Source organism: Anolis carolinensis, chromosome 3, assembly GCF_035594765.1.
Source record: "Anolis carolinensis isolate JA03-04 chromosome 3, rAnoCar3.1.pri, whole genome shotgun sequence".
Taxonomy (NCBI): Eukaryota; Metazoa; Chordata; class Lepidosauria; order Squamata; family Dactyloidae; genus Anolis; species Anolis carolinensis.
Window position 1 is genome coordinate 270,093,187 of NC_085843.1, and position 22,895 is coordinate 270,116,081.

Below are 22,895 nucleotides of genomic sequence, written 5' to 3' on the forward strand. Positions count from 1 at the left end.
GAGTCAGACTCAATTAGACCTAATGTCAAGGGTAAACTTTTACTTATACTGTATTTGGGAAATAATGAATTAAAACGCTTTTTTGAGAAATGTGCCCCAAACGCATGTCCTTTTCACCCATAAATGTGACCTTAACAAGCTTTTTGGCTGAAAGCCTGGAACCATTGTTTTGCGACTACAGTTACAATGATGCTTATCTTGTCTAGCCTTTTGGCACTAAAGAGGTGGTCACATAACTTTTCAAGCCTACTTTTAGAAAGGATTTGCCAATTAGACCCAGGTTCTACCTTCAGACTCCAATTAGGATCTATTTTAATTGGATATTTTTAAACCTTATTTGTCTGTTTTGGCTTTCCTCTCCTCAGGCATATACTGTCAGGAAAGGCAAAGGCATGGTTTCATCTTAATACAATATAAAACTTATCTTACTTCTGCAATTCTTACTTATATCTCCTTAAGGAGACCCCTAAAGGTCTAGCATTGATATTCCTGAACCTGTATTTGAAAGAGGCTCACATGATGGGGATACTCTTCATTATAGACAGTTGTGCTCTGTGTATAGAGAACTAGCCATTCAGAGAGAAGCCGTTTCCTTATAATGTTAATTTTCCTTCTCCTGGGTTTTATACATGTTTATGCAATGTCTTGTGAATCCCTCTTTGCTATTTTTTTTACAGACAGCGTATTAATTCTGTATTCTGTTTTTACTCTACCTTCCTCCCAGAGTGGTACCTAAACTGAGATAGTCAATTAAAAACATTGATAATAATATTTAAATTGATAATAAAATGTAAGTTACTGCCACAATGAGAGCTATGCCTTTGTGGATAATGTAAATAGAATACTAGTTGACCTTCAGAAATGCCATCTGCTCAGCCGATATTTATGTTAACACTCCTCTTATGTGGTTAAAAAAATAAAATATGGGTCACATTCCTGTCCTCTGTTTAGAATAGATTCCGTCCACATTTTCCCTTTAGTGCTCAGCTAGTCTCACATCTCTGAATCTCAATTAATACTGATGAGAGCAGCACTTCAACTTTGATTTCACATCTTGATTAAAGCTGGTTGCAAAACCTGCTTCACGAGAAACCCCTCTTCCTCTTGATCATGGCTGAATTCAGCATAAGGCAGACAAAGGCTGGATCTATGCTGCCATTTAATCCAGTTTGTGAAACTAGATCAGTGGTTCTCAAACTGTGTTCCTCCAAATGTATTGGATTTCAGCTCCCACAATTCCTAACAATTGGTAAACTAGCTGGGATTTCTGGAAATATAACAAAACACCCAAATAAGCACAGTTTGAAAACCCCTGATGTAGATTATGTGCTTAGAACTGGATTTTATGAGTCTACACTGTCACCCAGTTCAAAACAGATACTCTGGATTCAGTAACTGGATTATATGGCAGTGTAGATAGGGCCACAGTTCAACATGGCGAGTATATTTTATACCTGTACTACAGAGGACTGCAATCCATCCTGAAGATCTTCGTTCATGGTTCAAAGGCTGAGAAAGTAGCATGTGTACCATTTCTCTGTCATTTTAAAGTCTTTTGTAATGCATCTAGAACTCATTAGAGAGTCTTTGCCACTGGAAATGACTGACTTTTTCCCTTTTCTCTCGCTCTCTCTCCCCCAACCCCTTTTCCCCTCCTTTACACAGAATGTGACACAGAAACAAAAAGAGTTCAAGACGTTCTTTCTGGAATTGAGAAGCCACAGGTATGTGATAAACAGGCATTTTTTAAAATATAGCCATTTACAAGGGCACAAATATCCTAAAGGTACCAGATCCCATCTGACCTTGGAAGCTAAGCATTTTCAACCCTGGTTAGTACTTGGATGAGAGGCAGCCAATACCAGGTGCAGTAGGCTCTATTTTAGAGGAAGGAGATGGCAAATCACCAGTCAATGTTCCTTGCCTAAGAAACTCCTATGAAATTCCTGGGGTTACCATAAGTCAACCGGGAACCCGAAGTCCCATACAGACATGTATGTGCATATTGTGTTTGTGTGAGAGAAAAAATGAAAGTAAACTTCATGTTACCCCAGAGAGTGTTTACCATCTTGACTGGAATCTAATGTCTCTGAACTCACTTCAACTTTAGAAATACTAGGAGATTTGAGTTTTTGGTTTTGCAGTACTCTAAGCTTTTTCTCAATCCAGCATCAGTTCCAACCTCCTATCAGACCACGTAGGAAGTGGTGATATGGAGGCACACAGGAGGCAGAGATGACTAAAGCTAAATTTAAAACCAACTCTACAGTGTAGGAATAATTCTTTTCAGTCTATTCTGCCTGGATGGTGGGAAGCTAAAATCAGCAGAGTTGTAATTTAATATCAACCTCTTCTTAAACTTTCTGATGGCAGAGAAAGGGGGTAGCAATTTTCCACCAATATACCAGTGACCAGTACAATATTTGTGCATCTTGGCTGGAATTGTTTGTTTCTTTCCTGGAAACTCTGCAGAATCCGGTAGCTGATGGCATATTGAGTGCCATCAGTCCATAGACTATCATTGCTTTGAGTAGTACTGATGTAGACCATTAAAATGGCCCAAAGATTTAAGCAAGAAAACCTTAAGTATAATTGGAAATCAAAAGGTTGGAGTTACATTCATCACCAAAGACTATTTGTAGAGTAAGATCCATGGACAATGAAATGTTTTGTGAATCTGGACCCATAATGAAAAAGATTGATTTTTTTAAAGAAAACCTGGAATGGGATAAAAAGGTAGCTATATGGAAGCAGAATGGATCTAAAGGAAAATAGTGCAGTAGGACATAAAACATCAGATGTATCACTAAATTTTAATACACCCCAGATTAACCTTACCAGTGCAAGACCCAGACTAGAAAGAACCAGTACATGGACAGAGTACTGATATCATACAAAACTCTGAGGAACATGCATGAGACAAATGAGCAAGGGGAAAAATTGATTTTAAGCATAGCAATCTAAGACACTGAATTTTCCAAGCGCTCGCAGGCATGCACTTTCCTATGTGAACTGAACTGAAAAAATTGTTCCAAATCCTAGGCCTCTTTATGGCCTTGGCTAAAGCAAAACATGATAAGTGCAGGTGCAGGAAGCAATAAAGCTGAAATCTTCCAGCTATCAGTGTATTGGAAGCTCAATGAGGCATGGTTGTTTATGGCAGCTTCTTCAAGTATAGCTCTTGGCCCCAGGTGCTGAATGCAATGATTCTGAGACCCATTTTTTATGGTAGCATTTGAACTGTCTTCTCTTCCCATAGTGCCAGAAGTTTGCTCTGAAGGCTTTTCTATTATTCTAGAGCATGTTCTGAAGGGGATTCAGAAGGCTACAGGAAAAAGAGAGAGAGATCATAGATCCTTCTGCTTGAAGAAGCAGACCATTGGATTCTGTCTATAGGTGCATCTACATTGTAGAATGAATGCAGTTTGAGACCACTTTATCTGCCATGGGTCAGTGCTGTGGAATCCTGGGATTTGTATTTTAGTAAGGTACCAGTACTCTTGGGCGATAAAAGGCTAAATACCTTGTAAAACTACAGCTCCCAGGATTCCATAACATTGAACCATGACAGTTAAAGTGGTAATCAAACGGCATTCATTCTACAGTGCAGATGCACCCTAGTCCTTCTAGGGAGAGACCATATTAGTGATGCTTAGTCCCATATCCAGTGTATAAATATATTTGGTTTAAAATATATATATACAAAACATTTCAGCATCAGCTTTAACAACATATGTGAGGGAATTAAAACACCAGGTTTATAAATGAAAGGAACAAGGTGAACATAATAAAATATAAAATCTGCATTTTTAAATTCACATTCATCATCTGTTCAAGTTTTGCATTAACTTTTGCATTTATTTATTTTCAAATAAATATTTTTCAGAGTTCAGAAATACTACTTTTTAGACCATCCCACTATCTCCCAGCCTGCATGCTGGTTGGGAGATTTAGAGAGACATAGCTTGGAAAGAAAAAATTTCTAGCATTTTTGTACATAAAAACTTTATCATGAAGTTTATTGATTTTATCCTGCCGAAGCACAAAATCCAGCCAATAGCTGAGAAGCCTGAGGAATCCATGATGGCTCTCAACAATGCCACAATTCTCCTTTAGGACAGCTGCAGCTTCTTATCTTAAAACATTTAATTGCTATTGCAGCTCGTGCAATCAAACCATTAATCATTTAGCTTTTTAAAAACAAGCGGATGTGCAGGAATAGTCCCCATAAACACATAAAATGCACTCAACTGCATTCTTTGCATATTATTTCTAGCTTGTCCTTTCATACATGTGGTATCCTGAGATTATGTAACAGGACAGTCTGGTCTGAAGGTTTTAATGGCATGCGCTGGAGATGGACTGCATGCTTTACTTGTGACTTCATCACAAACGGCTACTCTGAATTCCAGACTTTTTACTGCCATCCAACATTCATTGTGTAAAACCTAAAGAAGAGAGGCACAGCCTCAGACTGCTCTTCAAATTGTAGTATTGACCCTTCTTCTGATGCTGCCACTGCTGCTTTTGATTAGCGGTATTTTTAGTTAAACATAACATTAAAACTGAAAAAAGGAATGCTTAATGAAAAAGATGAGACAGAAAAGAGCATGATAAAGAAGGCAGTAAGACTTCTAAAGACATCCAAAATACCCTGAAGGCACCAAATCCTGTCTGATCTTAGAAGCTAAGCATGGACAGGTCATATTAATGCCAGGATGGGGGATTGCCAAGGAATATCAGGTGCAATAGGCTATATTTCAGAAGAAGGCAGTTGCAAACACCTTCTAAATGACTCCTGTCCAGATAACCCTCTGATGGGATTGCCTACATCAGATTTAACTTGAAAAATGACAACAACAAAAGAGGTAGACAAAAGTGGCCCTGGGGAATGCATTCATCCAAGGCTGGTTTTGTTGATCTAGACCAGGGGTCCCCAAACTTTTTAAACAGGGGGCCAGTTCACGATCCTTTAGACCATTGGAGGGCCGGACTATAGTTGGCCACCAAGCAATAATAATAATAATAATAATAATAATAATAATAAGTCGACTAGTGTTCGACTTGTGATTTTGTGATATGAAATCCAGCATATCTATCTTGTTTGCTGTGTAATAATAATAATAATAATAATAATAATAATAATAATAATAATAATAATAATAATAAAAAGAGGGTTGGAAGAGACCCTTTGGGCCATTGAGTCCAACCCCCTTCTGCCTTTTTGCACCAAAACCACAAGCAAAGCACCCCTGACAGATGGCCTCCCCGCCTCAATGTTGATGATGATGATAATAATAATAATAATAATAATAATAATAATAATAATAATAATAATAATAAAGAAGGTTGGAAGAGACCCTTTGGGCCATTGAGTCCAACCCCCTTCTGCCTTTTTGCACCAAAAGCACAAGCAAAGCACCCCTGACAGATGGCCTCTCCGCCTCAGTGTTAATAATAACAATCATAATAATAATAGAAGAGAAGAGGAGAACCCTTGGGTCATTTAGCCCAACCCCCTTCTGCCTTTGTGCTGTGGGGGCCGGATAAATGGCTTCAATGGGCCACATGTGGCCCCCGGGCCTTAGTTTGGGGACCCCTGATCTAGACGCATAGACTACCATTTTTTCTGCCCTCCAAAAAGTCTGAATTGCCTGGTCTAAAAGTCTTCAAAAGCAACCATTTACCTTTTAACAAAAGGTGCATCTATTACTATTGATTTTTTGCAGTTTGACACCACTTAGACTGCCATGGCTCAGGACTATGGAATCATGGCAGTTGTAGTTTTACAAGGTCATTGGGCTCCTATGCCCAAAAATGCTGATGTTCACCAAACTACAACTCCCATGATTCCATAGCCTTGAGCTATGGCAGTTAAAATAGTGCCAAACTTCATAAATTCTATAGTGTAAATATACTTGAGGTCACTGTTTCCCCTTGTCCTGTTTGACATCAAAACACATGTCCATGTATGTATTCATCCCAGCCTGTTTACCAGTTTCTGTGAGTTGAAGGCCAAAACATCTGGGGACCCACAGGTTGAGAACCACTGCTCTATAGCTTCACATCTCATACTTTTCCTTTGTATTAATTTGAGGCCGGAGATAGAGTGACGGCTGAAAATATTTCTTAAATAATACAGTACAGTATAAGAGATCTCCGAAGAGCTCTCTAGCTGCTCATTTCTGTCTTGCAAGAGTGCTGCAGCCAAAATCTCAAAAGGTGCAAAAAGTTTCAGATTTTGGATTTTTAGTTAGGGTGCAGATTGTATAGGAATGAAACTAAGTTGTGTAACAATATGGATGTCATCCATTTCATCAGCAAAATTTCTTAAGTTTCATACACAAACTAAGAAAATATTGTGAACAGATTGTGCAGATCAAATGAAAACTTGTGGTTATGTGTTGTACTTGCTGTCTCCTGACCCAATTCCACTGAGCCTGATTTTGCTCTCCATATAAGCATATCAAGCCCCTATCTTATTAAATATCACATAGTCCCTGTGGCGTTCTTAGGTGCTCTAGAGAGCTATTTGAAATTTAACGTGGTTGGGCAGCTTTCCAAATTCAGCTCCTGCCTGTAGGTAAGTCTGTGCCCAGGAAGAGGCCACCGGTTGGATGTCAACTGGGAGGTTCTTCAGATCTGGAACCACTCTGAATTAATGGCTAAAACAAAGTTTCAAACACCAGATCTCTTCATATCCACATTGGCCTCTTCCTTCTAGACAGAGAGCCATGGTCTCAGTCTCCTTCAGTCAGACAAAAAGAGGTTTATTATCTCAGTAGCACCAGTGAGACAAACAACTGCCTCCTTCATATGTGACGTTTCTATTCTTGCCCCTGTTTTGGAATATCTTCTTCCAGGGAGTCTATAATAATCACTATTTTATTCATGGGATTCTACAGATTATTGAAGTTCATGAAAGGATAAAGGGTTTTGTTTTTGTGTTTAGCCATATGTTCTACATGGGTACGTGTGTCCTTGCTAGTGATCATAAAGGAAAGAATCCATTGCAATAGAACATTGGCTGGATATGGTACATTAAGTTCCAAGTCCCTGTCTGATTTTATGCAAAACAGTTATGCAACCATGTGTCCATAATAAAAGAAGTGTTGGGGGGAAGGGGAGAGCTGTTCTTTTTTCAGTTAATTCTGCTGATTTATAGCCTGCCCCCTGAAATCCAGTTTGGGTGTGTTTTGTCTTCATTATTTTTGATTTTAGGTTTTGGATTTATAAAGCTCATAATTGATATAAAATATTGTGCAGTTTATTAGCTGTAAGTATCTATTCTTGGCTACAATTCCATCCCATTAGGATACCTGAGACATTTTAATTGCACCGTGTGATTTGAGACATTGAGCTTTTGCTACAGACGTCTGGCTTAATTTGATGCCAGTTTTAATCAGTCCAGGTGCTCAAAGCAATTATGCTTTTACATAAGCTCAGAAAAATGTTAATGTTACATGAAGTCTTCCCCCTCCAGATAAATTTCACCTACAACGTCTATAAATGTGTTTAAAAGACTTGAATCTAAATAATTACAAAAGTTCTTTATGAAAAATACTAAAGCTACAGATGTGTTGGTACAAAAATGCAGTGATTCACTGCACGTATAGATAATTTTTTTGGTGTTGCAGTTTGGTTGGATCAGTGAAAGATTTCAGAATTTTGACGTGGCATAGAACACATGAGCGTTTTACATTAGGGCCAAAACCAGATATGATTTTGGCAGTCCCACTATCTGTACTAGTTGTCCCCTCTCTTTTCTCCCTCACAAACCACAACAGCATCTGGAGATGAGATTTATGCTGGGAAGAGGACAAAGGAGTTAAAATCTTGCTGTGGGGCTACAGCCAGACCTCCATATCCATGGGTTTTGCACCCCCAGATCCAGCCAACATCTTGGAAATTATTTTTATATATATATTTTATATATATATATATTTATATATACACACACACACACACACACACACACACATACATATAAACAACTTTGATTTTGTTGTGTGCTGAGCACTACTCTGAGGTGTAGGTATATCCTGCTGTATCCTCTTGCCATTTCACAGATCTTCAGGCTCTCTCCAGCACTCATTTGAGTTGTTCACTATTTTATGCATACCTCTGTATATAATGGGACTTGAACACCACATGATTTTACTACACCACGGTATATGATAGGACTTGAACATCACAGATTTTAATATCCATCGGAGGTCCTGAACCCACCCACAGTGGATGCCAAGGGCCCACTATCCTACATAGTTAAACAAAGGCAATTCCTAAGCCTAGACCAGAGAAAAATCGCAATTCCTAGGCCTTTCTCCACATACTAAGGAACTCTGCTGAGATCGATGTCATCAGTGCTATGCCTCACTAGATCAGAAGATCTTGGATACAAAGACTGGAATCTACTGAAGCCAGAAGCTCTCTGGTTCAGCCTTTTGTTATAGTGATAACCTTGCTACATCATTGCTCTCAGAACATACTAGACAGACGTTTTTTTTCCATAAAATTTGTCAGTGTTTTGTAGCAAAACCAGTCTTGTGGCATGTTGGGATGAATGCTTTTAACCTTACATTGACTTGGATGAACGTCATCAGCTACAAGCTTTGTTATCATCATAGGTGAATACAAGGAAATGTAAACATTAACTCCAGAAGGAAATTAGATTTTAAAAGGCTTGACAATTAAACTAAAGCTTCAATGTATGTAAAATAAGTAATGCCAGCCACAGGAATGCAACTGGTGGGTGTTACTAAGGCCATCTGTGTTTGCTTGTGTGCTGCGTTCAGAACAGAGCATAAACCCGCTAGACTGCAACAGGCTTGAGTTATATTTGGAAACTTCTGCTGATCCAGATGGAGCCCAAGATTCTCTCACAGATTTTGATAGAGGAAGAAGTTTGCCATATCACAGCTCTGAGCCAGTTTGAACTTCCATAAAAATTGCAGGGTGTTTTTGATACTTTGTTACTAAATGTCTCTGCTGTGTGACTATTTTAGATGGGAGCAATGTGGTTTGTGGCTTCCTTATAGTTCCCAAGTTCATTTGTATGGACAATTACCACATTTCTTGGGCCCCAGGCACAAGAAAAATGGGGGGGGGGCTGTCTAGAGAGGGCTAAAAATACTGACCCCCACCCAATAATCCTCATTATAATTCTATTCTGAATGTTATTAGGCTCCTTTCATCGGGGTATTTTAATCTAATGATTTTATCTTATATTGCTGCTATAGTCCCCCCCGCCACCTTTGAAGTTGACGGATTTGCATTGGTGGTTGTTTGATATTATTACTGTTATATAAACCTTTGTTTTAACTTCTGTTTTTTCGTCTTCTTGTGTTTTAAACTGTGTATATTGTTTAATGTATTTGTGCTGTTACTTTTGTAACGTTGTGAGCCGCCCCGAGTCTCCACGGGGAGATGGTGGCGGGGTATAAATAAAGTTTTATTATTATTATTAAAGGAGGCCTAGAGAGGCATGTAGGTGCATTTTTTAAAAAAGAGGTTAGGAGGTGGCCTACCAAGATCTGCTGGATGATCAATGACAACCAACTACAATTTCTTGAAAGTTGCCCATCTGGTTTAAGGGACCTCCTTTCATCTTCACATACAGATTTTGTTTTTAAAGGGAGCAACTTAAATGTTGTTCCCATAAAGAAGTTCATAGAAGAAATGTTTCCTTCTGCCCAGTTAAAGGCAGTTCTTCCATCCCCAGCTTCTCTCCCTTCTTTTTTTTTGAGGGAGCCTTTCAGATGCCATGGATCCGTATCTGGTGTGTTTGAGACATCAGAACACCTCCATGCCATGAGTTTCATAGCCAAAGTCAAGAAATGGCAACAACAGAAGGCCCTAAGCAGGAAAGATCCTGATAAAATGAAGGGGTTCAAACTGGAAGACCTGGAAGCTGGAGAGAGGAGCTTTCGGGATTTGTGAGGATGGGGTTTTGGGATCTGAAACTGAGAAGTTGCCCATGTTTTCTTCATTTGTAACTTTGCTGTCTAGTAATAACCTAGCATTAAAGGAATTTCCAAGATTTCCTTGTGAGTGAATTTAATTGCTACCAAAGTTCTGCAATCATCACACCAGAGTAGAATTTCATAGGGCACAAATCAAGGGCACAATAAATGGGGCAGGGGAAATTGTCATTAATGAAGTAAAGTAAATTTGAATCCAAGCTTCTGGTTTTTTTTTTCCTTCATTGCAAATCATAGATGATGTAGATGCTTATGTGTGTACATGTATGCGCCCACGGTATTAAGAATTTCAATTTGCATCTTAACATTAACCTACCTTTTTATCTCCTAAGGTTTCAAATATTCAAGCAAGAACAGTTTTGCTCACCTGGTCACCTCCGAATGGCCTTTTAAGTGGAGATAGACACAGCAATGGTTTGCCTTATTCCTGTACTTACGAAGTTGCCTTATCAGACAAAGGGAGGGATGGAAAGTACAAAATGATTTACAGGTAGATGTTTGCATCTGATTTTATACATACTTTTAAAAAAAATCTAAACCCTGGAGGTGGAGATGTAGAGAGAACCACAGCCGTGTTGATTATTTCCAGAATTGAACAAAATATTCCTCCCATTTTCATATCTATCTTTTTTCCATTTCCCTCCCCTTCTGATCCTCCCTTCCCGATAGTTTTTTTTCCAAAGTGTTCAACAGCTGGAAAAGTTGCCTGCTAAGTATTTATATACATATCCCAATGACTACCAGAGTGGAATATTGGGGACATGCCAACTTGACTACTGTGCAATCCATACATTTCCTCTAGAAGAGAGACCCTTTAGTAAAGAAATTTATGACATTGCCTTTTCCATCTGATAACATATCCACAAGCTTGATGTCACAACTACTTTTCCATAACTTGGATGTCACCTGTTCTTAATAAGAAACAGTATTATCCATGGAACTATAGACTTTCTCTTTATGCACCAGTGGTTTATATCCCTAGGAAGAGAAATGTGTATCTGATCCATCATGGATGATATAGGAAAAACGTTTGTTCATGCAGCTAGTTTACATGGAGTTGACTTCTGTTGCCTAAGTTACATTATTGCTGATACACATGGAGTTTTCTGTAAAAACAGACACTGTCTTAGCAGCCATCTCACTACTTCAAGGCCGTACATGCCCTCCCATGCTATCCCCAAATGCTTCACAGTTACATTATTTTGATCAATTGTTTATACTGCCCTTCAACTTGTAATCTCAGAGGAATTCACATAAGAAACAAACATTAAAACCTAAGTTCAAGTGGAATAATAAAAAGAAGAGATACAGAGGAATGCCTTTCAAAAACCCATATGGAGGAAGGTTATGCAAAATGTTGTCCTCTGGTGCAAAATTAATAGACTCCATGACATGATTTTTTTTTTCAAAATTTGTATGTGTTTGATGTGTGAGAGACAGTTGCTTCATTTTTAAAGAAAACTAATATTTACAGTGTACCCCACTATGGGAACTCTTCCCAATCTTGGGTTTGTATCCTATCCAACCTTGAAATTAACCACACTCCGTTTCTTTTGAAAAATGTTTTTACCATAGGTTGTCAGCCTTTATGAAATAGTGTTCCTGGTTTTTAAGGTCTTTGGGGAGTTGAGTATACAGTATGGCATGTGCAATGTATGGAATTAATATAACACTGCACTTTTCTTTAAAAGTGTATTTTTCTTTCCAGTGGAGAAGAATTAGAATATAAACTGAAAGACCTTCGGCCAGCAACAGAATATTATGTCAGGTGAGCTACAGAGGTTGGAAAGTGTTTTCACTTCTTATCCAGTTATAGATAGTATTGCAGATGTCCAAAACCTAAAGAATATTGACAATTCCATGTGACTATTAACAAGAAAGATGGATTTTGAGAATCCATTGAGAACTCTTTCCACATTTTGAATATATCCAAGTGAATGTTTACAACTGCATTTTATTGTCAGTGTTTATAGTATATCACTTTTTTTTTCAAGTATTTCCTAAATTTATATGGGATTGTCAAAATCACATATGGACGACAAGTGTCATCTTTTAGACATTCAGTGTAAAGTAAATGAACTGCAAGATACAAAGTATAACAGCACAAGAATGAATATTATGCTCAGTTTATTTTCCATATATATATATCATATATATTCTTACTTTCTGTGGTTTTCAAATCCATGATAGAAATGATAGATAGATCTGAAATCCTCAATGGAATTATCACTGCAAAGTGCTTAAAATGTTGCTGAATGATAAGAATACCATAGTGTAAATGTTTCCACTTATAAAAAATACATTGTTTTAGTTTTGGTAAAATATTTATTCCACCTCCACCCTCCTTGAAAAGGCAGATTTCTCAGTTTGCTAATTACGTTGAACATTAAAGCAGAACAATGACATATATTCAGGACATAGCTCTGTTTTTCAGTTGAATAGCAAATCAAGCCCTTCATCTATTTATCAGGGGAAGACAAGGCAAAAGCCTTCAGTGTATCCTTTCTAAATATGACTGAAGCTTGATGCAACCCAATATGCTGCTTGACAGAGGTCATCCATAGCTTTACTGACACATCTGATTTTGAAGTGTTGAAACAAATTATAGTTAAATGAACATGTCTTTATGTTATGTGACAGTAACCTACCTAGGTATATTATGTGCTGTAAATGAATGGATGGATGCAACTTGCATTTTATAAACATATATACAGGATATAAATGCTTTTAAAAAATGTATTTGCCTGTCATGCAAAATCCCACCAGGTCAACAATTGGGAAGACCACAAAACATGTGGAAGAGCAAAATCCAAACATATATATTGTGGTTGTTTTGTTTTCGCGTTGTTTCCCTATCATGAGGTTTTTTTGGCAAGATTTGGACAGAGGATGTTTGCATGCTCATACCTTTCTCTGAGGCTGAGAGAGTATGAGACTTGTCCATGGTCACTGGTGGAACTCCATGTCCAAGCAGGGATTTGTATTGTGAATTGTCGTCCAATGCTCAAACCACTAAATCAAGCTGGGTCTCTATACTGGACTTAAATTCTGGGTACTTATTTCAAATATTCCAATTTAATGCTAATTGAGAGCCTCTGCAGCATCAAATTTCATTGTATCTGTACTGTACGCATGATAACCATCTTCCACACTGTGTACCGCAACTTTTTGTTACAGCCCCATTCACAAAATGCATATTGACAAATTTTTTTGGTTGAGGAAGTACTTTAACAATTGTGGTACTGCTGTCAGTGAGCATGTCAGCACAACTCTTTTTTATAACAATAGGTGAAACTAAATATTTTCAAATTAGTACCATTAAAGTAGCCCCAACAGAACAGAAAATGTCTGAGAAATGCGTGCTAGAATACAGACATAATGTTTATATTCATCTCAGGACATTAAAAAAGGTGATTTGGACATTGCACTATGGAACATACCACTGTTCTTTATACTACCTTCTTACAAAAATATAATACAAGAGCAGTTAATTTGGAACATGGACCTTGAACTGGTCCATCTCGTCTATTATTATTATCGACACCAACGGACAGCTGCTTTCTGGAGTTTCGGAAGAGGTTTTAACTGTTCGTATGTAGATGCCAAGGAATTTATGCACACAATGCATGTGTTAACCCACTGAGCTCTGGCTCATCTGAAACTTGAATGTGTATAATGTATATTTTAGCTGTTAAGCAAAGATGCTAAGCACCACATCAATATGGAATTGATGGATAGATATAGATGTCATATATTGCATCTTGTGGATGATAGTAGCCATAAAGACACTTTCATTAAGATGTCTTTGAAACCTTAGGATATATTTTTAAAACTTAGTTTATATAATTTTTTTTAAAAAGCCAGAGTCCAGAGATCAATTTTCTGGTCCATTTAGAAGCTGTCTGGACTAATGGAAAAAGGTTTTTTAAATGAGGACAAAAACAAAATGCAATTGGTCAGAAGTGGGTGTTTCTTGAATCTGGAACAGTACACAGAGGAGAGGTTGTAACCTCTTTAAGTTGCCTCTCTTGGAATCCCAAAAAGGAAGTGTGTGAGATCAGGGCCATGAAAGCAAGTCTTGGGGACTACATGCAGCTGCAGGGTCACAGTTTGCCCATCTCTAGTTCAACAACAGGTTGTTTTTAGATACCTTTCCATTGTTTTGGGGAAATGTAAGATGCAGCCTCCTTACGTGCCCTGCATGTTCTTCAGTTCTGTATTCAAATATTCAAATAATATCCTTCACAAAAGTACCCAGTCAATATGATACAAAGAATATTAACAACATGTTTAAAACAGGGGAAGTGGCCAACTGGATCTCAGATACAGCCAAACTCTGATCGTAACAAGTGCAAATAATCATAACTCAAAGTTATTTTAGCAGTTGAATTAGTCCAACAAATAAAACACACAACATGAAAATCATGACGTCATTCTAGGTCTAGGTCTTTTCAACCTTGGTCGTGTTACCAGGAGTTTTACATTTTCACAGGGATAAACTGTTCTCAACCCCCCATGACCTCTTTCTCTGTTCTGGTGTGAGTTTAACATGCTAAGCTTTTCAACATCTTGCATGAATAATGTCTTATTGGATGTAGATCTGTTACTTCTGTCTGGGATGAACAAACTTTCATTGTTAAACTGAACATATACATTTCCTGTATGTGAGTGTGCCTAATACGTCTCTCTTTGTGTGTTAATAAAGGAATATTGATGTTTCATTATATCACTTTATTCTTTTTAGAAATTGCTCTGCCCTATAATTTCAATTCAAGATGTATAGACGTATTAATGTTTTATCTAGCTACTCTGAACAATGGATAATTCAGGGTGTCTTAGGACTTCTTTGGTGAAAAATCAATTTGTGTCTGCATTTATAAGCTGAGTCTAAACAACGGTTAGAATGAAAACCCTAGTATTTAGCATATCTATCATAGCTTTACTATGCATTAAAAAGTTCACATGCATTCTCATTCATCTTTATAACAACCGTTTAATGTACATCAGCATTATGTTAGTATTACAATGTGATGTGGGGACTAAGAGACCTGACCTAAAACCAAGCAGCAGATGTCTTGAATGAGACAAGAACTGACGTGGTTCATAGCTAATGGTAATTGGTCTATCAGCTCTCAAGCAGTGCCAGTTCTAAAACAGAGACCACACCAAGTTGCTTCTTCCAACCTTTTATTTGGACCACATTGGACAAGGGCAATCACTGCTAATGGATCGCAGAAGCCTACTTGTGTTCTACCTTGAAATAAAGGTATTCAGATAAAATTCTAGGAGCCTCCGGTGACCTAGGGGATAAAAGCCTTGTGACTTGAAGGTTGGGTTGCTGACCTGAAAGCTGCCAGGTTCGAATCCCACCTGGGGAGACTGCGGATGAACTCCCACTATTAGCTCCAGCTCCATGCGGGGACATGAGAGAAGCCTCCCACAAGGATGGTAAAAACATCAAAACAGGTGTTCCCTGGGCAACATCCTTGCAGACGGCCAATTCTCTCACTCCAGAAGCTCCTGACACAAAAAAAAGTTAAAATTCTTAAGTGGACCACCCCACTATTAAGTAGGAGAGCATTTTATGGTTGGAATAATGGCATATCATTTGCAAAGTAAATTAAGTTTAGCTAAACTGTAAATAGACATGGGACTCTCTTAAATTTTGTAAAAATCCTCTTTCAAAGCTGCATAATATCCAGCACCTTGAAAAGTTACTTTTTGTGTTAATATTCAAAGACATGGTCAAATTAGTTTGGATCAAAGGGAACTTGCAGTACTTTGAGGATGAGGGAAATAAGTTGGTAGCATAAACCTTTTTCAGGCTTAAATCTGTTTCATCAGATTGTGGTAAATATAATTTCAAGAACTTCTTAATAGTGCTGCCTGAGGACTTGTAAAAGTCATAATCTCAAAAAGAAACATTCCCAAGCTCCAGCACTTCAGTTGAGTTTACATCTTTTAAGCAAGGGCACCACAGCTCCTCTCCTATCAATAACTGACTGGTTGCAGTTTTATCCTTTTTTTGCCATCATTTATTTTCATATGGATATTTTATGTTTACAGCCAGCATGATGTAGTGGTTTGAGCATTGGACTTAACTGCTCTGGAGTCCATGGTTTAAATCCATGCTTGGCCATGGAAACCCACTGAGTGACCTTTAGCAAGTCACACTCTCTCAAGCTCACAGGGAAGCAAAAGCAAATCTCTTCCAATCAAATCTTGCCAAGAACCCCCCTGATATGCTCGTCATAGGGTCTCCAGAAGTCAGAAATTACTGGAAAGCACACAGCAACAACATCTTAACTTTGTGTCTCATTACAAAGGCTGAATGCATCATAGGAAAACTGAGGTGATTAATGCTTTTACACAGTGATGGCTTTTTTCTCCCTTTTTCATGAAATTCTGTCCAGTTTGAACTGTTGCCTGCAGATGATACAGATACATCTTGAGCCTTGGCAGCTGGCATTCTGCATGCTGTTCGTGTATTATTAAGCCAAGCCTCCAGATGGGAGAGTCCATACATGCATTCAATTTGTTCTGATTCTCACCAGCCATCATGAAATAATTGGCAGTTCTTCCTGGAAGGCATTTTTCAGCTTGGGGACAATATTCTTGACCAAGATTGAAACCATGCCATGCTAGATTATGTAAATACTGATGTTGAATTCTGTACACATCAGTTGCACAGTGTTTCTGTATTTTTGGAATTGTGGTTTGATTATGACATTTGGGAGGTAGTGGAGTCTTTGCAAGTAAGTTGAGAAAAGGGAGAATCAGTGAATGCTACATGTAGGGCAGAAAAGATGCCATAAAAGATCAGGTTCACTGTTGCTGGAAGAATTGGTGCTCTTGGATCCAACCTTGTCTCCGGATGTCTACACTATCTCAATGCTACATTTTCCTTTTAATCAACTTTGCCTAGTTCATAAGCAGTGGTCTACTGGACCAGAAACCTATTTGGTATGATTTAGCATTATCCTTTTCTTAAATCACTGGGAAAACAGTAGCAATGATGGACTGAGAACATATTTTGTATGATCCAGCATAGCACTTTTTCATGTTCTTACGTCACTGTACAGTAAAGTATAGAATTATCCCAGGAGCTAGATTGCTCTCTAAACCAATCCAAACGCCCCAATAACATTATGGGGGTCCTTCCTATTTGAAAATGTCCCCTGCATATTTTACAGCATATTTTACTTTTCTGTTTTGCTCAGTGCTCCATTCATGTGTTGACTTTGCCTATCCTTTATCATTCTCACTTGGTTAGTGGGTCCCATATTGTCCAAATGCTAGTTCTATTGTGCACCATAACTTGTCCCAGGATTGTTGGAAATCTGTATTTATGGGGACATGCCCGGTGCCTGGAAGACCTGTTCCCACAATTCCATAGCACTGAGCCGTGGCAGTTACAATAGTGTCAAACTGCATTAATTCTACAGTGGAGATGCACCCCAAGTAACCAGTGTAATTTCTACAACTGTAAGCACATAGTTTTGACAAAGGTGAAATGAATGTCTTCTGCTTCAGCTGCAATGAAATTAATCAGATATCTGGCTGGCTGGCTGGCTGGCTGGCTGGCTAGATAGATAGATAGATAGATAGATAGATAGATAGATAGATAGATAGATAGATAGATAAGTACAATCTCACATTTTCATTCTCTATTCCAGGGTATATGCAGTGTACAATTCAGTAAAGGGATCTTGTTCAGAACCTGTCAGCTTTACAACTCACAGTTGTGCTCCAGATTGCCCATTCCCACCCAAACCATCGCACCGGACCAAAAATTCCTTGACGTTGCAGTGGAAGGTAAGCTACAAAAGCATACATTATGCTTCTAACAAAATATGTGGTTGATGAACAAGACATTGAATTGGCCTGGGGAGATGTTTCCCACAGCAGCCAGTACTTCCACCATCTGAGCACCAATCAGTTCTCTCTCTCACTTTCACACTTAAAAAAAAACATTTTGTGGCAAATAAGGGTTTCTACTTTATTTTGTTTTAAATGTTTTAACAGTGCTCTTGTGTATTTTTGACAGATGTCAGTTTTAATTATGTTTTAACTTCCATACTGACAGGCTTTTTTTGTTTTACTCTGTTTTTAAATGGTGAGAGAAGGACAAGATATGATTGCCACTGAGACAAATTCTTCAATATACTTTTTCTTTGAAAATCTGAAGCAATTTCCATAATTTAAAATAATATAAAGCATCAAAAAGTAGTTTCACAATGGATTTAACAGGACATGTTTTATACTTCAGTTGAAGCCTTCCTTCTCTGCAGCCACTATACAACAGGTGCAACATATGAGTTAGGTGTCAGGTTTGCTTCATAGAAACCCAAGACTTCTTAAACCTTTCTTTCTTGCCAGAAAAGCGTTAAAATTGATACCCATAGAAATTTACCAGTCCCACAATGAGTTTGTATCTATTCAGACACCTAGCCATAGAGATTTCCAAAGTTTATCCTTTTGTAAACTCCTTGCCAACTTCTTTCCCACTTTCTGTTTCATTTGGTTTTCCATACACAGGCCCCAGCTGATAATGGTTCAAAAATCACCAGCTACCGTTTAGAGTGGGATGAGGTAAGTGATAATTAATCATCTTTTAAAATTTGAATCCTGTTTTCCCGCACTCTTGCATTGTGAAAGAACTTGTCTTCCAAATGTGAGAGAATTAAATTGTGTGATTGTAAAGCCTTTCCATGTTGCATTATTATAGCACTGTGATTCCTCTTTAATTGCCATGGCTTCATCCTATGGAAACCTGGGATTTGCAATTTAAGGAGGAGAAGTTAGCACTTTTAGCCAAAGAGTTCTCAAACTAGAAATCCCCAGATTCCATAGGATGTGTCATGGAAGTTAAAATGAATTCACAGTAATATAATTGTGTGGTGTGCAAGGTTTCATAATCACTATTTTACTTTGATGTTAGTTGACCCAATTTAATGTATTTAAATTGTTTAAATATGACAGAAAATTGACAGAAGAGTGCTCAAAACAGTACAGAATTTTGTGAAACATATAAGGCTTATCAGCTTGCTTCAAATATTTTCCCCAGAGCAGCAGATATTCAAGCTTCTGTTATTTTGAGAACAGGAAGATTTCCAAGCAATTAATGCCTAGTTAATTAGAAATATCAGATGGCTTCTGATGTGATTGCCAGTGGAACATGAAATATGATATGCTGTGAGACATTTCAAATAGCAGCCAGCTCAAACCTAGCTTTAGAAATATGAAATGTCAGTTTGGGGAACAAGAGTGTATGTGTGCCTGGTTTAAAACTCATCATTTGTGAAAGCTGAATGGACCTCGAGCAGATAGCTCTGACTGTTGTGAGGAAACTAGGACCTGTACTATCTCTCTTTTCAGTAATTTAAGATGCTTTGTTGCATTTTATTATAAATTTGCATGCAATCCATTTTATTATAATTTTTCAAAATTATTATGTCATTTTCCAGTTAAATTTCCATATATTTTTATCCTGAACTCTTATTATATTATGGTATTGCCCTACACTATTTGGCTGCTGATCTATTTTCTGCTTCAAGTGTTTAACACAAACATTTATAAAATGGTTTTGCATAATATAGTACACCTTGTTAGATTGAGGTCCAGATTCCCAATCTGGAAACATGAGCAATTTTGTTTTATCTATTCACATTGTAGTGGCTAGAGTGTTATCTAAGTCATAACAGAGTCAGGCCCCTTCTACATTGCCATGTAAAGTCCAGATTATCTGCTTTGAACTGGATTATATGTAGACTCATTATCTAGTTCAAAGCAAATAATGTGGATTATCTGCTCTGATCATCTGGGTTCTATGGCAGTGTACAAGGGGCCGTACTGGGTTGCAGCACATTGATATTCATTCTAGGCCAACTTGTTTTGTGACTGCTGAAAGTCTTCCATCTTTTAAACAAATAACAAACAAATAACCTCAGGAATATCCCAAATATTTTCTTGGAGGGTTAATTGTGCAGATTACAGAAGAAGAGAAAATGGAACCATGGAGCAAAGTTTCATCTCATGTACAGTTTCATTTCCATATGATCTCAAGTATTTTAAGTCATTTTTAATACTGTCTGGTCACACTGTCCACTGCTAGAAATTAAATTTTAGTTCCCTGACTATTATAAAACTCATATAGAGGTGACATTGAAGACTCTTAAAATGAAAGAGAGTCACTTGTATTTGAGAACAATTATCAGTTACAAATAACAGTCTGAAAGCTCTGGATATTGAGTGTTGTTTTAATGGCAACTGCCACAATAAGTGGCAGGCTGCCAAAGATTACTATTTGCAGTTCTACTTATTGTCAGCCCTGAAGTTACTCCTGGTACAAATTGTGAACCTGTACAATTAATTAAGCACATTGATTGATGAATGGAAGATAGTGTCTTAAGAAATCGGAGGACAATGCTCAGAGGCTGAGATACTACTGATGTAAGAAGAGCAAAATGATAAAGAAACCTAAAGCTGGAAGGTGGTGGCAATGGAAGGATTAAAGGAAGGAAGAAGGAGAGGGACATGACTGGCTCTGGGTTCTCTCTTCCTTGAGTTCCTGACTTCATGGGACAAAAACGTTCCTCAAAGGCATGAAATGTGAGAAGGGTGGCTTGGAAATTCCTCTGGTATTTATGAAATATGTGGCTCAGAGCTGACTGTGCCTTCTTTCTGCTTTCCAACACATGCAAGAGATGGAAATGGTCAAACTGTACCCAGAACAGTCTGTTCACTGCATGGTTGGGCCTAAATGATCCCAATTACAAAAAGTCACAGATGTGCATTTAACATTGATAGGAAACAGTTGGTGAGAAGCGGGTCAGAGCGCCTTTGGGCTCCCAAAAAAAGCAATTTTCATTAATTTGTATAAAATCTATGATTTTTGCTTTCAGGGAAAAAGAAGCAATGTCTTCAGAGAATGTTACGATGGGAGCCAGAAGCATTACAAAGTGACGAAGCTCTGTCCGGCTGTGGGCTACACGTTCCGATTAGCAGCTCGGAATGACATGGGCATTAGGTAAATTGTTCCTTCTGATGGTTACTGAAGTGTATATGTGTATTTTAAGACTGTGTTGATTTTTAAGACTGAGCAAAGAATACATTACTGGACCAGACAAAAGGCCTATCTCGTTTAGTATCCTGTTTCTCAAGGGCCAATGTGGTGTAGTGCTTAAACGTTGGATTGTGATTCTGGCAACCAGAGTTCGAATCCCTACTGGGCCATGGAAACGCTCTCAGTGACCTTGTGCAAGTGACACTCTCTGAAACTCAAAGGAAGGCAAAGGCAAACCCCCAGTGAAATAAATAAGAAAACCCCATGGTAGAACAGACACAAGCCTGAAACAACATCAACAACAAAAGTCTGGATTCTCATAGTGGAGGAATTTATAGTTTCGAAGATACTCTGCTCAAAGGCGAAATAATGCACATGAATTTGTATCTAAATGCACATTTGAATGTGAAAGTGCAACAGTTCAGAAAAAATGGGGGATTTCAATGTTTATCTGCCAGGAAACCACTTGTTAAAGCCAGAATCTTCATAATTGCACAATTCTCCAGATGTTGAATCATAACTTCCAACATAACTGATAGGAAAGGATGCTGGATCTTGTAGTTTTACAAGGGTGGAGGGTGGCACCAATACTGCTTCTGTGGTAAAGCGAAGAAGTAGTATCACATGAAGCAGAAATGGTGGCCTTGAAATGCAGGATTCTGCAAGCAAAGCAGAGGTAGTTCATGCCCAGTGACCAGGACTAGAAGCTGAAACAATTGAGGAAACTTGCTTAGAAATCTCTATGTAATTAGGCAACTGGAATATTCTCTCAGTTTGAATATATGGTTTTGATGTTCCTTTGTTGAATCGGGATTCTAGACTCAGAAGGGGTTGGGTTTAAAAAATAAAAAAGCCAAGTTCCATTCAATTCTACAGATTTTGTCTAATGGAAATCCTTTGCTGTCCTTGTTCCTTCACAGTGGCCTTAGCCAAGAAGTTGTATGTTACACATCAGGAAATATTCCTCAAACCCCTTCTGCACCAAGGCTTGTCCGAGCAGGAATCACATGGATCACCCTGCAGTGGAATAAAGCAGAGGGCTGCACACCAGAAGAAGTCATTACCTACACCTTGGAGATTCAGGAGGATGACAATGTAAGTTCAGAGTTAATACAGACAGATTCAAAAGGGTCCTACAGAGAGTTTATCTCATTCTCCTTCAGTATTTTATTTACTTATTTAAAAAGCAGTCAATAAACAAGGAAGTTTCTATCATATTCTAAGTTCACACCATTCATTTTTGTCTCTATTCTTTGGTGAAGGTGAGCATTTTTAAGGTCGCCTGGCAGAATAGCTTTCACCTATTAAACCTCTCTATGTGAGAAATTGTTTTTTTTAATAGTTGTGATTCCAGAGTTTCCCGCAAAAATCTGTCATTGAATTGCTCTGCCTAGAAAAATGGGAAAGAAAACTCAGAAAATTAGACTGTACAGGAATGTTGTCTTCTGGGACAGTATATAAAAACCTGAAAAGCAGCACTTCTACTCCAATACTATATCATTACCATGTGCTTTCTAAAAAAATTCATTCAGGTGGAAGTTCCTGTCATTACATTCATTTAAATAAAGAAAAGGCAGGAGATTGGTGTTTCCATAGAATCATAGGATTTATTTATTGTATCAGAAGTGAATTGAGAATACAGCTATAATGTATGAAAAAAATCACAAAGTTAAAAAGTTGCCATTATACTAAATTTCCTTTGACTAGAAGCTGGCCACTTCAAGTGCCTCTGGTGTCGTTGTAAGAAGGTCCTCCACTGTTCATGTGGCAGGGCTCAGACTGCATTGTAGTATGTGGTCTGTGGTTTGCTCTTTTCCACACTCGCATATTGTGGACTCCACTTTGTAGCC

The 22,895-nt window shown here is 38.0% G+C and overlaps 1 protein-coding gene across 2 annotated transcripts in view; it reads left to right on the forward strand.

Moving 5' to 3' along the window:
• Nucleotides 1-22,895, forward strand: part of fndc3b (fibronectin type III domain containing 3B) — a 320,815-nt gene that overhangs the window by 236,347 nt on the left and 61,573 nt on the right. For both annotated transcript variants that reach the window (XM_008106024.3, XM_003218149.4), the window contains exons 7-13: nt 1,666-1,724; nt 10,313-10,470; nt 11,689-11,748; nt 17,657-17,795; nt 18,519-18,572; nt 20,885-21,009; nt 21,966-22,140. In XM_008106024.3, coding sequence (XP_008104231.2) covers nt 1,666-1,724; nt 10,313-10,470; nt 11,689-11,748; nt 17,657-17,795; nt 18,519-18,572; nt 20,885-21,009; nt 21,966-22,140 — 770 coding nt within the window. The remainder of the gene's footprint in view (nt 1-1,665; nt 1,725-10,312; nt 10,471-11,688; nt 11,749-17,656; nt 17,796-18,518; nt 18,573-20,884; nt 21,010-21,965; nt 22,141-22,895) is intronic.